This window comes from Numenius arquata, chromosome 2 (genome assembly GCF_964106895.1).
Source record: "Numenius arquata chromosome 2, bNumArq3.hap1.1, whole genome shotgun sequence".
Lineage (NCBI taxonomy): Eukaryota > Metazoa > Chordata > Aves > Charadriiformes > Scolopacidae > Numenius > Numenius arquata.
Genome location: NC_133577.1, coordinates 821,959 through 836,643, shown reverse-complemented (window position 1 = coordinate 836,643; position 14,685 = coordinate 821,959). Strand labels below are relative to the sequence as shown.

The 14,685-nt window shown below is 45.5% G+C and overlaps 1 protein-coding gene across 1 annotated transcript in view; it reads left to right on the top strand.

Annotated features, from left to right (window-relative positions):
- Positions 1-636: 636 nt before the first annotated feature.
- The window catches only part of ECHDC1 (ethylmalonyl-CoA decarboxylase 1), a 36,022-nt gene continuing 21,973 nt past the window's right edge, over positions 637-14,685 (top strand). The window contains exons 1-3 of the mRNA XM_074167940.1: positions 637-660; positions 7,887-8,108; positions 12,864-13,006. Coding sequence (XP_074024041.1) covers positions 7,889-8,108; positions 12,864-13,006 — 363 coding nt within the window. The 5' untranslated portion in view covers positions 637-660; positions 7,887-7,888. The remainder of the gene's footprint in view (positions 661-7,886; positions 8,109-12,863; positions 13,007-14,685) is intronic.

Genomic DNA, 14,685 nt, shown 5'->3' with positions numbered 1-14,685 from the left:
CACGTGGGCTGGCAGACAAAATAGGTAAATATATATATACATATATGAAGATGGGGAGCCTGAGTCTCTCCTTGTGGCAGTGTGGACCGGGCACTAATGCCTCTCCAGCACCAGTGAGCAGCCATTTCGCAGCAGGCTGAATCCTCCCAGCACGTGTCCTGACCCCAGCGACCTGAGGCGAGATGTCGTTCTGGGATGGCGGATAAATTAGCATCTTTAATTACGATGGCTTGGATAGAAATCCTGGCCTTGCTGTTTAGCGATGCAGGCTAATAAAAATAACAAATGACCTGCTTATGCGGTGGTACTTAGCAACCTGGGAACTAACAAGCGTCTTTCTGCAGCAAAACTGCTTAAATTTAGACTGAGTTTTCGGCGCCTGGGGTCACCCTGAGTGGATGTGGCATGGAGGGAAGGTCACAGGCCCCCCGGCTGCCGGCCCCCGTCAGCCTCGGGCTGGAAGGGGCTGGATATTCTCTTTAATGGCCTTTTCTGCAGGCCCAGCCCCGAGGCCTCGGCCAGGCCTGGCCCCCCGGGCCCCGTCAGCAGCAAGCCCCGGCCCGGCCCGGCCCGACGCGGCGGCGGTTCCCGGCGGGGCCGCTTTCTCCGCAGCACCGGCGCTTGCCCGGCGGGCGACGGGAAGGGGAGCGGCGGGGCCAGGTCAGTGCCGGGCCGCGGGCCTCCGTTTCCTCCCCCCCCCCCGCCCCGGCCGGCCAGGGGTCTGCAGCGCTCGGGGGCTGCCATGGCGGCGCGGCGGGGGCCGGGGCTGGGGAGGCGGCTCGGGGCCTCTGCGGGTCCCGGGGGCCAAGGGGAAGGGCAGGGGCCGGCAGGGGCTTCGGGCCGAGGAGCGGGCCCAGTCCCGGCGGGAGACGGGGAGCGCCCCGGTCCCTCAGGGGCCGCTGGTGCCTGGGGCAAAGGCGGGGCCGGTGCTGGGGTGGCCGGCGGTGCTTCTGCCTGAAAATGTCCTTGCTGGGCTTAGCCCAGAGACCTCGGGGCTTGTGTTGGGAACAGCCGGTTACTGCCCCCTTCGGCCCCGCTGGGCACGGAGCTGCCCCGTGGCCGTGGATTTAAAATACATAAATAAAAGAGGGTCCGTGCCAGGAGTGCTTTCGCTCTCTAGAACTCCCTGAAAGGAGGGTGTAGCCAGGGGGGGTCGGTCTCTTCTCCCAAGTCACAGGCAATGGGACAAGAGGAAACGGCCTCAAGTTGCGCCAGGGGAGGGTTAGGATGGATATTAGGAAAAAATTCTTCACTGAAAGGGTTATCAAACCTTGGAAGAGGCTGCCCAGGGCAGTGGTGGAGTCCCCATCCCTGGAGGTATTTAAAAGCTGGGCAGACGTGGTGCTGAGGGACATGGGTCAGTGATGGGTTTTGTCCGTGTTGGGTTGATGGTTGGACTCGATGATCAGAAAGGTCCCTTCCCACCCAGACAATTCTATGATTCTGTAGGTGCTACTGTGCACTTGTTGGGGTTTTGGCCTTGCACAAGGTCAGCAGCAAGAAACCTCTGCTGGGGAAGATGGAGCTTCCCTCTCTCTCCTTCTCGAGGCTTCCCTCTCCCCAGGGTGATGCCACGCAGGATGCCATTTCTTCCTGAAATTTGGTGCCTAGAGCCAAGGAGCCAGGTTCCCAGCGCTGTTCCAGGAGATACACCCCCAAGAATCCTGCTGAGTGGCCAGTTCTGACATCGGGATGCAGTTTTGCTGCTGCTGTCAGCAGGACCATTTATTTACTGCTGGTGGTGGTGGTAAGGAGACCAATATACTGAGTGGAATTCGGAGCACTGCTCGACTAGAAAACTTTATACAGTTTTCAAGGCGCATTAAACCTTGGGAAAGCATCGGTATTTGCAGTTGCAGCTGGAATGAGTTCATCCTTATGCTTTTCATGGTTTAGGATTTGGCAACTAAAAAGCGAATGTGAAGTAGCGCATCTGTTTTAAAGGTGTCCAAAGTACACCTAGCGGGCAGCGAGCTTTATGGGAACTTAAAAGTGTCTTCTGTCACTGTTGCAAAGGGCATTGCTGACAGAAGCAAAGAGAACCTCTTTAGATCAAAGCGTTAGAAAATAAAGGGCCTGTGTGGTTTTTGCAGAAGACAGCAGATCCTTGCTCTAGCCTTCTGCTGTGAAACTTAAGATCTTGTGTACTCGCTGTGTGACCAAACCCAAATATTTTTAGGTAGTGTCGTGTGTATTTATGGAAAGACTTCTTTTGTCAGCTCTTTTGCATCCTTGAATGCCATTATTTTTCGCTGGACTTAGGTATGTTTCTTTGTGATTTGTTTACTAGGTCTTCAAAGTAATTAAGATGTGATTAAAAGAGTATATAATTGGTTAGGAACAGAAAGACAATTCACATCTAAACCTTATCCCGCAGGGACCATTAAAAAATACAAAACAAAGAACCAATAATTTGGAAAACACATCGCTTGCTATCCCTGGAATTAGGCTGCTCGGAAGTGAAAAACAAGTGAAAAAACAAGGAAAAAAGAGAGGTAGAAGCCGAAAAGAGGTGGAAAGGGTAGGCCAGCTTAAAACTGAAACCACAGACAAAGTGGTTTTTTACTTCCGATGTTAGAAAAGGTTCTTTCCCACAATTTATTTTTTTTTCACATGTGCATGAATTAAAGCCGTTTTGGTTAGTTAATATATGCGTCTTCTCACTTCTTGTTCTCTCAGCTTCTGGATGGGTGAACGTTGTTTCTAATGCTGACGTCTAGAGACCAGGAGGCCCAAACTTCTTGCTCTCTTCTCAACAGTAATGTAGAGGCTAAAAAACCTGTCCTTTATAATACCAGCTACTTCTAAAGCTGGTTTTTAGAGGATTCACAAAGGTCTTTGAGAATTTTCACGCTGAAGAAGGGACTATTCATCCCACCTAATTTGTCTACAATGCGGGTACCAGAGACAATATACTAAAAAATTTGAACAGGGGCCAGCAAGTTTGAGAGCCCCGGTGTCTTGGGAAAGGCATGAGCTTGAGGGAGTTCCTGTTGAACTTGGTAGTTCTGCTTTGTGAGAAGCACAAAGGAGGCACGGGTTCCTCCTCGGGGAGGCAGAATTTCCCATGCTTTCTTAAGTTTCTGTATTTGTACGTTACCTTTTGTCAGTAGGTTTTCTGCCGCCGATCCCTCAGCGAGATCTGCTCCTGGCTTTCTGCCAGTGGGAGAGGTGCCTGCCCTCAGCTTGTCTCAGCTGTAATTGTCAGAAGAACCTGTCGGGTAAGGTGTTTCAGTTAACCCAGCCCACGCATCGCCCAGGGAGAGGAGAGAGCTGCATAAGCAGGTGAGGTAGATGGAGAGCTCTGCAACCTTCAGGTGATCCTGCAGGTGAGACCACCTTCCTACACTGTTCGTGTGTCCAAAGGCAGGGTCCAGTGACTTCACTGTGAGACCCATGCTTTTGTCTCAATTTGCATCCAGGCTGGCCCCCTTTGATTTGCTGTTTCTGAATTCCTTCTCTCTGTCCAACACATGAATTTATTTTCTTTTTTTTTCTCTCCCCACAATCACCCCCCAGCCCGCTGTCCCAGCTTCCAGTCACTGGGTGTTAATGATTTTCACTCAACTTTTAACCTACTTTTTTTTATGCAGATGGACTATATTCATGATGTGGTTCTATTTCACTTCCACTCTGCTCTTCCATCTGCTTTTACGTTGTAGGGTCAGCCGTGCCAGTCCTCAGCACCGGCTCACCCCTGCCTCTCCTCTCATTAGTCACTGCAGGGACCTGATGAAGCACCCCATTGTCACGCACGCTGTTCTGTAGCACAGATGAATGCCTTCTGCAGTGGCTGGTGAGACTCAGACATGGGGTTGAACTGCGAGTCATCTCATCGTCATCTTCAGTTCCTGTCTCCCAGCCCTTTCTCCATGCCCTGTCTTTGCACTGACACTGCAGCTGCTGAAGGTCTTCATCAAGTCGGATTCTCCTGCGCCTCTTAACCCATCACTTGCCTTTGGCAGTGTCACAAAAGTGCCTTTCTAACTGTTCTTGTTAGGTCATGTGAATATTTTCTTCTCCCTGAAATTTCTTCTGTGGGTTTTGTATGTCGGATCCCTTTATTTCTGCTACACTTCATCCCAGGATACGTTCATCCAAACCCAGAAATGCAGCTGATGTTTTGTCGCAGGTGGCTCACGAGTCTGTGTCTGCACATCGCACCCTACCCCTCATGAAAGGGCGTGCTTATTTCCCCGCTGTATTGAAAACACAGCCCTGCAGCTTTTCTCTCCATTTTCTTTTTCCCTGACTTGTGTCAGGCAGTACCTTGAGCTGGAAATTTCCCTGCTCGTGTATTTTAATTTGCTGATTATTTCTGTGTAGCTGCTCCCTAGTGCCGCGTTTCTTGTTTGTGCAGCTCTAATGCTCCTTTGGGCTCCCAGCGTCCATTCTCCAGTTTGTCTTTAGTTCTTCTGCCCACCTGGGGAGTTGTCACCTGCATCCCTCATCATCCCTCTGCCCAGCCGTCCCTGCGCTCGCTGGCCATCGCAGCCGGCAGCATTATTTTAAGAGAAAAACTGGGTTTGCAACAGAGTACTGGTGAATGACAAGGGCAAATATGCTTGTTCAAGAGCTGGGGTTTATTGGTTTCCCAAAGAATCTGCTCAGTTAGGGAATATCGATGCTGGCGTTATCCCTGTTGGTTTTTTTAGTAATGTTGTGAGAGCTGAATTTTAACCAGGCAGTTACCGGAGGCTTTCAGAAGGCCTCTGTTACAGATGCATACACAAAAATACGTATATTGTGTGTGTCTGCATGTGCATACATATGCTGCTCTGGCATAATGTGTGTCATCCCTTGGATACTGAAGTGCTGACATAAGCATTCCCGTTAACCCACAGCCTGCTGGCCCGCAGGCGAGGCTGCTATAAAATCGCTGCAGCGCCAAATCGGGTTTAAACTGTTGTTTTATGTAGACTCATAGAATTGCCCGGGTTGGAAGGGACCTTTCGGATCATCCAGTCCAACCATCAACCCAGCACTGACAAAAACCATCATTAAACCTTATCAGTTGAAGAGGTAAGAGGTAGAATAACTGTGGAGGGAACAACTGTTGATATCCATACTATGGGCTTGTGTCTTTGTTGTCACCAGATATAGGTAAAGCTGTAGCACTTCTAAAAACATCTGAAAGATGCTAATTGCCCACAGTGTTTGTATTCCTATATGGTCAGATATTTTTTTCACTGTAAAAATTGTGCATAGACTGTGTGTGCTATAGATGTCAATGGGTATAGTGTGTCTGACCTTTTAAAAAGAGACTAAGATTTCTTTTCTGTAAGTGTCCCTAAACAGACGTAATTCTGTTAAACTGAAAATCTGAAAATTTTAGTATAATGAGTATCTCTTGACTTGTCCCACAACGTTGTGCAGGTTCCTACAACATCTCTCTCTCGCGCTGCTTTCACCTACAGTGCAGACAACCAACCTCAGCCGTGCCGTACGTTGTGAGTGCTCTGTATGGATTGAAATTTTGAAATTTGGGATGTTGTTTGTCAGAAATCAGCAGAAATCCCTTTAGTTTGAGAGAGCTGTAGCTTAAATATCATGCTTCTCCAGAGTGGTTCTCTCTCTCTGACTGAGCTGTTAAAATAATCTTGTTTTTATTAAAAAAGTACTGGGTACTGACCGGTACTGTAAGAGGTGGTTTTAAAGAAAATAATTCAATGATAATACCTTGCATGAGTCATTAGTCATGAGTCATGATCAGCAGGCAGTGATGTCCAATTTGTTTCCTAATCCCGCTCTTGCTGATGCTTTTTATTACCATAGCGATAATATTAAAGAGCTGTTAATGCACAGAACCACGCAGCTGAAAATGACAGGCTCTTTTTTTTTTTTTTTTTTTTTTTTCTGGAATAAAATTTCCATATCTTAAGCCTGTTTTGCTTGGTTGGTTTTTTGACACGTGCAATCTAGGGAGTGTAGAAGTCATCAAACAAGTACTGTTTGGCGGAGAGTTAGGTTCACAGAACGGCCTTGCCTTCGCTTTCAGGCCAGTCCTCGGGGCTTCCTGGAGAATGAAATCCAGTCTGTCTCCTTGCGAGGATGGGGGAGGCTTTGTATTCATTAAAAATCGGGAGCTAATTGTTCAAGCTACGCTTTGCAGCGAGAGCCTGCACTGTCCGTGTTTTAATGTTTGTTCTCTCCTGAGCAAAAACTTCCAGCTGGGTGGAAAGTTTTATTGCATGGATGAATGTTGGGGAAAGACTCCTGAAGTTTTAAAGAAAATGGAAGGCTGTTTCTCTGCTGAGAGTCTGAATATAAAAAGAATCCTTTAGCTGTTAAATGGGCTTTGGAAACCTGTTACTGCTCTTAAATATTAAGTTTTACCAAGAGAAGCCATTGTAAAGGCTCTGAAAGGTGATGGCTGAAATATTGCAGACAGAGTTAGAGTGTGCCTAGATGGGCAGTGATGGGGTGCAGCAGCAGTCGGGTCATGTTTATGAAGGAATGAATCTTGCATTCAATCAGATTTTAAATTGATTAAATTTTGATTAGTTTTATTACTTTACGCTTGAGTGTAGGAAAGTTGATCGTGACAGCTTAAAGCCTTGAATTTAGTAGGAACCTGGCTGCGGTGTGGGTGCTGGGCAGAGTCCTCCGCTGTGTCCGGGAGTGCACCCAACCCAGCAGAAGCGTTTTCCCCTCCCGTGTGGGATGGTGAGACCAGATAAGTGTCCACCTGGCAGGATTGTTCGCTGCTTTCATTAGAAACTAATTGTGTGGGGGTTTTTAGTGCGTGTTTGCTTGTTCATGTGTATATAATAAACGTTTGAAAAACATTGAGTCTGTAAACCGGTAAGACACCCTGAGCACAGCATAAAACAGAGCTGTCACCAAGTGCTGGCTCAGTAAATACATTCCTGGTCCGAGTTCACCTTAGAAAAACTTTTCTAGGAGCTTCTTGCCAATTTTGGAAGAATCTTGTTTCTGCCAAAGATGATGAAGAAACAAAGATGGGCTTTTCCTAGTTCTCCAAAAATCAACATCTTCTGGACAGCTGTGTCTATTAAAAAGGGATTGGGGCAAAGCTGGGACTAGTCCAGCAAATTGCAAGATTTAAATCTAGCAAATCTTTTTCCGCATCCCATGGTGGTTCTTTTGATTCCCACCCTTCTAAGGTGACTTGTTTTTTCAGATGAGCTGTCTCAGGCTTTCTTTCAGATCACTCGTCAGCCACTTTCTCCAATAGACCCTTTTCCAAAGTAAATGAAATCAGGTAGAGCCGCAGATCGAGGATAATATTTGGTATTGACTTCCATGTTATTTCCTGGTGTACGTGTGTACAGTGTAGAGTGGAAATACTAGAGGCATAAACCATGGATGTACTTCTACATTTTCTTAATTTCTGTGTTCCTCAGGTATTTCTCCCAGAAAGGTCCTGCAATGTAAGAGTTGCTTGCAGAAAAGCAGGAGATCCACATCTTGAAAACCAGGGGCTTTGATAGGATTTCTCCTCCAACACAGGGGGGGGGGGGTGTGGGGGTGTAGTTCTTTTTGGTGGAAGGGGGAGAATTTGGAAGATTAGTTCAGAGCAAGTTGGTCTGATGGAATGTGTAAGTGTCTTACTACAGTTCTGGAGCCTCTTTGATGTTCTGCACCCAAATACTTCTGGGTAATTTTTAGAAGAAAAGACTTTAAAGGATGCTAATTTCTGTCTTAACTACTAAAATCACTTCATAAAACTCCTTCTATTAACTTTGTGGGAGTAGGTTCAGACTAGGAGTTTTGCAAGTACAGTCTGCAGTGGTTTCTGTAGACTTTTGTAATTGCCTCACCTTTATTTGAGTTTCTGCTGTGCTGCTTCCCTCTCATGGGGGACTGAGGGAGATCTCAAAGGAAATTTCCTAATTATTTTTTCCCCTTCCATTTATTTCCAGAAATGGCCATTTCTCTGTGGAAGAACGTACTTCAGACTACGAAGGAGAGGATACTACAGCAGAGGGGGGTGTCACTCTATAACGGTGCCCATGGGTACGAGGAAGAAGCGATCAAGAAGAAACTTCAGCAGTTTGCTGGTGGATCCATCACCCTCTGCAAAGAAGATGATGGCATTGGAATCCTTACTTTGAACAACCCGAAGCTAATGAATGCCTTTACAGGTATGAATTAGTTGATGGGGTTGCTGGTTTGTTTTTTTTCCTCCTTCAGTTACCCATTTTAGCATTTTGCCTGAACAGAGTGGAAATCTGTGCCTTACCATTCCCCAGTTAAAAGAAGAAATGCTTACGTTTTATTCAGATGTACAGCAAATGCCCACTGTTGGGCATAGTAGTCTTGCCGTAAACATGATAAGAATATAGGAAGTTCTCCGTGACCCAGGGACTGTCAGGCAGAACGTGCCTCTCGTTTTTCAGTCGGTACAGTCCCGCTGCTGAGCTCTTGCTTGTGTCTCCTTGCGCTTTGTCTCTCCTGCTCTGGAAACACAGAGGGTGTATTTATGGGGGTGGGATGATGCCCATTTTGTGTTGTAGGTGGTGTAGAAAGGGTGATTTTATTTCTTTGTTATTTACCTAAAGCCTTCCCTGTAACTTAAGCTTCTCTTAATTGGTCTTTTCCTGTCACTCAAAGTGGCTTCCATTTCTCCTTCATTTACCTTATGTCTTAAATACCAACGACTGGTTAATTAGAGCTCAGATGAGCTGGGTGTTCTCAGCTGTGCAGGTCAGGGATCCATTTAATATGCTTTTGCACTGGATGATACTTAGCTATCAAAACCAGGTGCCCTATTTTATTAATCTTGTATTATGAGAGGCTTTTGATCTCTAAGGTAGGTGTATTTGCTGTCTCAACTGTCTAGAATATTCCAATTTATGCTGTTCTCTTCAGACATAAGTGGCTCAGGTTCGGGGTCTGCGTCTGTCTGAGCCTGAGCTGTGCAGAAGCCTTTACTCTAAGAATGCTTTTGTCTCTTAATATTTTGAAATGGAGACATTTGTATCATCTTGTTAATTTCTTTTTTTTTTTGCTGTTCTGTTTTCCTGCCCAGTTCTCGCTGTTCCTTTGCTGTCAGCAAATATGTTTGCAACCCACTAGCGAAGTGCAGAGCTGTTTACCTGGAGAATGTCAGTGTACTCCTGCCACTAATGATCGTTAGCTGAGAGGGAGAGAACCCAGCAGAAGAGGGGAGTTGGTGGTAACGCACCCAGATGTCTCTGCGGTTTCTCTTTCCCTTTAAAAGCTCCTGTATTTATTGAGCACCTTGAACAGTTGTAGCTAAGAGACGTTAGCGTGGAGATTGTCCTTCGGAATGCCTCCCTGTCAGTGGACAGGCTGTTCACAATTGTATGTAATCACAATTACATCCTTGTTTCCTCTCCTTCTACACATGGATTTTTGTTTTTGATTCAGAACGGTGCTGAGCAATGTCCAGCTCATAGGCTGTGTGTTCTTAGCGTCTTTGTTGTGGGAGTTGAAAGGGACAGGAGAAATGAGATGGAACAGCAAAAGCAGAAAGGACAGATAAAGCCCAGTCTGCCACGGAGATCAGAAGTAATTCAAGTCAAATTGCTTAAATTAGACTTTCATAGAAACTTACAACTGTGTTCTCTGGGTGCTGGGCAGAAGGGGCTCAGAACGGATCTGCTGAAGTGCTGAGCTCTTAGTGGCTGCTCCTTAGGCCACTGGGAGCTGTGCGTTGACTATACGCGGGGCTATATAGTGTCAATGTAGTGAAATCATACCACACATCGCAAGTTCAGCACCCAAAATTAGCAGATTATTTTCTCTCTGGCTCAGTTAGTGCTCTGTAAGATAATATCTTCTCTCCTTATAGGGCTGCTGGGAAAAGAAGTTATTCGTGTATGCGAATTAGATGCTCTCGTAGCAAAGGGGGTGCTACAAAACCCCGTGTGGAAATTAATAGTTCTGTCTTTGTTACAGACCCTGGTTAGCACGTAGCAAATGAGCCACGGGAGCAGGCGGGTCTGTTTTACAGTGGCGTTTAGAGCCCTGCAGCTCCACTTTGCTAGGTAGTAGCAACAGAAATTTGCTCTGGAAAGTCTTACTCTTGCAGTTCAAGAGATTGCTGCTTCTTTCTACTGTGCACTTCTGCCTGCCAGAGACTTGCGTTGTTACAGCAGGGAAGAGCAGAGGCAAGCTCTTGCTGGCAGGGTGGCTCGGCATATTCGTTTCTCCTGCTCTTCATTGCATCTTACCGTTTGTGTCTGTGAGCTGTAGCTGCTGAGGAACTAGCAAGCACTCCATCCTTTTCCTGTCCTCGTGTATCAAGTACAGGAGAAACATGAAAAGGGATGGGATGCACACCCCCTAAATTGCTCTGGCGAGACCTGGTTGACTTCATCAGCCAGAGCCTGTAAATACCCCCCCTCAAATCAGTTCTCTTGATTTTGCCTCAGAGCTGCTGGCAGATGGGAATTTCTATGTATATGTCGGCTTCCTTCAGAAAGCTGCAAAACATCATTAAACTGTTGAGAGGAATCCTATTTGCCAGGCATTTACTTTGCACAGCAGCTTTTTATCTCAAAGGAATTATGTTTATTCTAAGCTTGAGCAACTCGTGGAATGAAAAGCAGAACAAAATTGTTAGCAAATTGCTACTGGGCAGTGTGGAGGTTGTTATGCCTTTTTTCTCTGCTTAATTGGAATCTGATAGCCACCTGTTTGAAATGGTCTCTTTGGAAACTAATGCTAATAATGTCAGTTTAAGCCTGGTGGAACCAATTCCAGCAGCCCACCCTCTCGCTGAACTAAGGGTGAGCTTAATTTAAAAGAGGAGGAGGCCAGCCTGCAGGAATTAGATAATAATGGTGATAATTTTATTTTCTAGAATTGACTTTAAAGCATTTATTCTGAGATTATAATTAAGATGCAAACAGATTATTATTTTAAGTCGATTTAGTTCTGTGAAGAGCATAGATTTACTGGTAACAAATACTGAAGGGCCAAGGCCGGCAGAATGAGGATTTGCTTTAGGATCGTGTCCTCCTCGTTACATCAAACATCACAGGCTGCGTCTGTTGGTAAAACAGCAGCTCAGTGCTGTCAGTAGCAGAAGGGATCCTGTCCCAGGAGGAGGGGACAGCTCTGGCCAGTATCCCTTGTCCCCTGCTGTTGTGTGTAACTGGCTCCTACGGTTCCTTTTTGTAAACTCCATTTTTCAGTTAACTATGTATTTATTTGGCTTGCAATACTCTGGGGAAAGGCTCCTCAATACCTCGCTGCTTTGACTATGAAAAGCCCTACAAGCAGTGGTTGTGCTGTATCGGCTCTGGCAGAGCTTGGATGCGGGCCCAAGCACCTTTCCATAGAATCATAGAATCGTCCAGGTTGGAAGAGACCCTTGGGATCATCGAGTCCAACCATCTACCCTACTCTACAAAGTTCTCCCCTACACCATATCCCCCAACACCACATCTCGACGTCTCTTAAACACATCCAGGGATGGTGACTCAACCACCTCCCTGGGCAGCCTATTCCAATGCCCGACCACTCCCTCTGTGAAACATTCTTTCCTAATGTTCAGCCTAAACCTACCCTGCTGGAGCTTGAAGCCGTTCCCTCTTGTTCTGTCATTAATTACCTGTGCGAAGAGACCAGCACCAACCTCTCTACAGTGTCCTTTCAAGTAGTTGTAGAGAGTGATGAGGTCTCCCCTCAGCCTCCTCTTCCTCATACTAAACAGCCCCAGCTCCTTCAACCGCTCTTCATAGGATTTGTTTTCCAGGCCCTTCACCAGCTTCGTTGCCCTCCTCTGCACTCGCTCCAGCACCTCAATATCTCTCTTGGATTGAGGTGCCCAAAACTGGACGCAATACTCCAGGTGTGGCCTCACCAGTGCTGAGTACAGGGGCACAATCACCTCCCTACTTCTGCTGCTCACGCTGTTTCTAATACAAGCCAGGATGCCGTTGGCTTTCGTGGCCACCTGGGCACACTGCCGGCTCATACTCAGCCGCTTGTCAATTAGAACCCCCAGGTCTCTTTCTTCCAGGCAGGTTTCCAGCCACATTTCCCCAAGCCTGTAGCGCTGCTCGGGGTTGTTGTGGCCCAAGTGCAGAACCTGGCACTTGCCCTTGTTGAAACTCATACCATTGATTTTAGCCCAATGCTCCAATCTATCTAGGTCTCTCTGTAGAGCTTCCCTATCCTCCTGGGAATCAACACTCCTGCTTAGCTTGGTGTCATCTGCGAACTTGCTGATGATACACCCTATGTCCTTGTCGAGATCATCAATAAAGACGTTAAACGGAAACGGTCCTAACACTGAGCCCTGAGGCACACCACTTGTGACCGGCCGCCAGCTGGATTTAAATCCATGGAGCACCACTCTTTGGGACCTTCCAGTCAGCCATTGCTTGACCCAGCGGATCGTATGCTCATCCAGGCCGTGTGAAGCCAGTTTTTCCACAAGAAAAATTTTTTGTAAAAAATTCTTTTTTGTAAGAAAACTCGGGAAGTACAAAAGTGAAATCCCTTTGTTTGACGCACACCTATTTAAACACCAGCATTTGCAGAAAAGTCACTGCTGAGTTTACTGTCAGGCTGGGAGAGCATTTCGAGTAAGACCCACAAAAATCTCCTCTAGGCCTAGTTCTGCTATATTTTCCTTCGTGGCTTGGATGGTGGAATAGAGGGTGAACTGCTGAGATTGTCAGCTGACCCCGAATTGGGAGACCTTGGAAGAAAATTACTATTTAGAGGAAAAATTACTATTTGAGGAGAAAAAAATGTGTGTGGGTGCTTGTATGCAGGATTCAAGGTGATGCTTTCCCTTGTGGTTTTAAGTCCATCACATATGAACAATGATTTGGTTTTGGTGGTGAAAAAAAAGGCATAAAACATGACGGTGAGAATAATTTCCTGTTAAAAATTGTGCTTCTCCCCCCCTGTGACAGGCACTATGATGCTGGAGCTCCAGGAGAGGGTGTCCGAGCTGGAAAACTGGAAGGATGGCAAAGGCCTTATCATCTGCGGTGCAGGAAACACCTTTTGCTCGGGATCCGATTTGAATGCGGTCAAAGCAATAGCCAACTCCCAGGCAAGTGGTGATAGAAATGAATTTTTTGGAGAAAAGTGAACTTTCTGATCTTCTGAGGTCCTTCTCAGACAGAGGTGTTACACTGTGCTTCTGCTGCAGTTTCATATCCATGTCACAGAACGGAGCTTTTAATGGTTGAAAAAATGCTGGCAGCCCCTTTAAGCCATGGCTTAAGTGCTATTGTAATTGATTCATAACCCTGAATTCCTACATTACAAATTCTTTTTAGCCTTTTCTTTTAAAAATGTCATTTTGGTTTCTCAGTGTATGGTGAATTTACACATCACATAAGCTGTGCCTCAGTAGTTTGACCTTTCGAAGCAGATGCAAGTGATCATTTCTCATGGATTCTAAAGTCAACCCCAAACTTAAGTAGCATTCGCTATTACAGAAAGGTTTCAATTTTGTCAAAATAGTGCTTGGACCTGCATGAAACGGAAGGACAGATGCGATTCTTGGGCTGTAGATCTTTGGCTCTTATGTCGTGGTTTGCAACTGGAGTAACCGGCATCCCGGTGCTTTTTTGTGGAGACTTCCAGTTCCAGCATTTAACCACACCAATTAAACGTTTAATTGAATGTTTAATTATAAATTGAACAGTAAGAACACCAACTCAAAAACTCATGAGTCTAGTATTTGTCTTTAGTGATGGTTTGTTTCTGTTGATGAAACTAAATATCATAAAAAACCACAATGTCTTAAATATTTCTGGCCTGATAAAATAAATAGGACAGTCCAGTTTTCAAAAGGTACAGGAGGCTTTGTTGGCGTTGGGAAGACACCATGAGAGGGAAGATTTGCTTAATATGGAGACACCAGGCTTTATAGATGTAAATTTTTGGGGGGAGTTTTCACTGGTCATTTTAAAAATACAGATGTATCTGTGATTTTGTTTGTTGGTTTTTCTTAATTGTTTTTTTTTTTTTTTTAATCTGAAATTTTCAGCTTATTTTAGCATTATAGCAACAGGACAGGAGCTGAAACCAAGCATGGGCCAATTCTTTTCTCATCTGCAATCTAGGCTTTCCTTCAGAGCCCTGCACTCAGTAATTCTCAGGGATTCCATACTCTCCTTGACATTTAGTATTCTCTCTATAAGTTTATACAAATTATTCAGAGCCACTGCAGTGGGAGAAAAGGCCCTTGTAAGGATTAGGGTCCATAACAGATTTACTGGGCAGAATGAAATGCACTGGTATTAATTATAACTTTGTTGAAAATTCTATGCAAAGAATCTAGATCTCATTCTAGTACTGAAATGTCAGTCTCAGAGTCACCAGAAGTGCTCCAAGAATGGTTAAACACGGTTGCTTTCTGTTTCCTTGGAGGAGTTCAAACCATTTATCATGAACTGAAAGTTTCTTTATAATAGCCAGCTCCTAAACCATCTGTTCGGTGACATTTAATAGTCTTCATTAAATAAAAATTTAATAGAATAAAGAATAGCATTTACTGTTCTTTAGTCTTGCAGAACTCTGCTCTCTAACTCGCCACAGATGAGAAAGTTTTCTCTGGTTTCAGGTTAAAAGAGCTTTAGGTGAAGTTTTCTGTCCACGGGCATCCCTAAGGCAAAAAAAAAATAAAAAGTGAATAGCTTTGTGCCTGAACTGGATAATTTTCCTTTATTGTTTTTGCAAGGCTGCTTTAACGCGTAGCTTTTGGTAGTTCCAGAAAACACT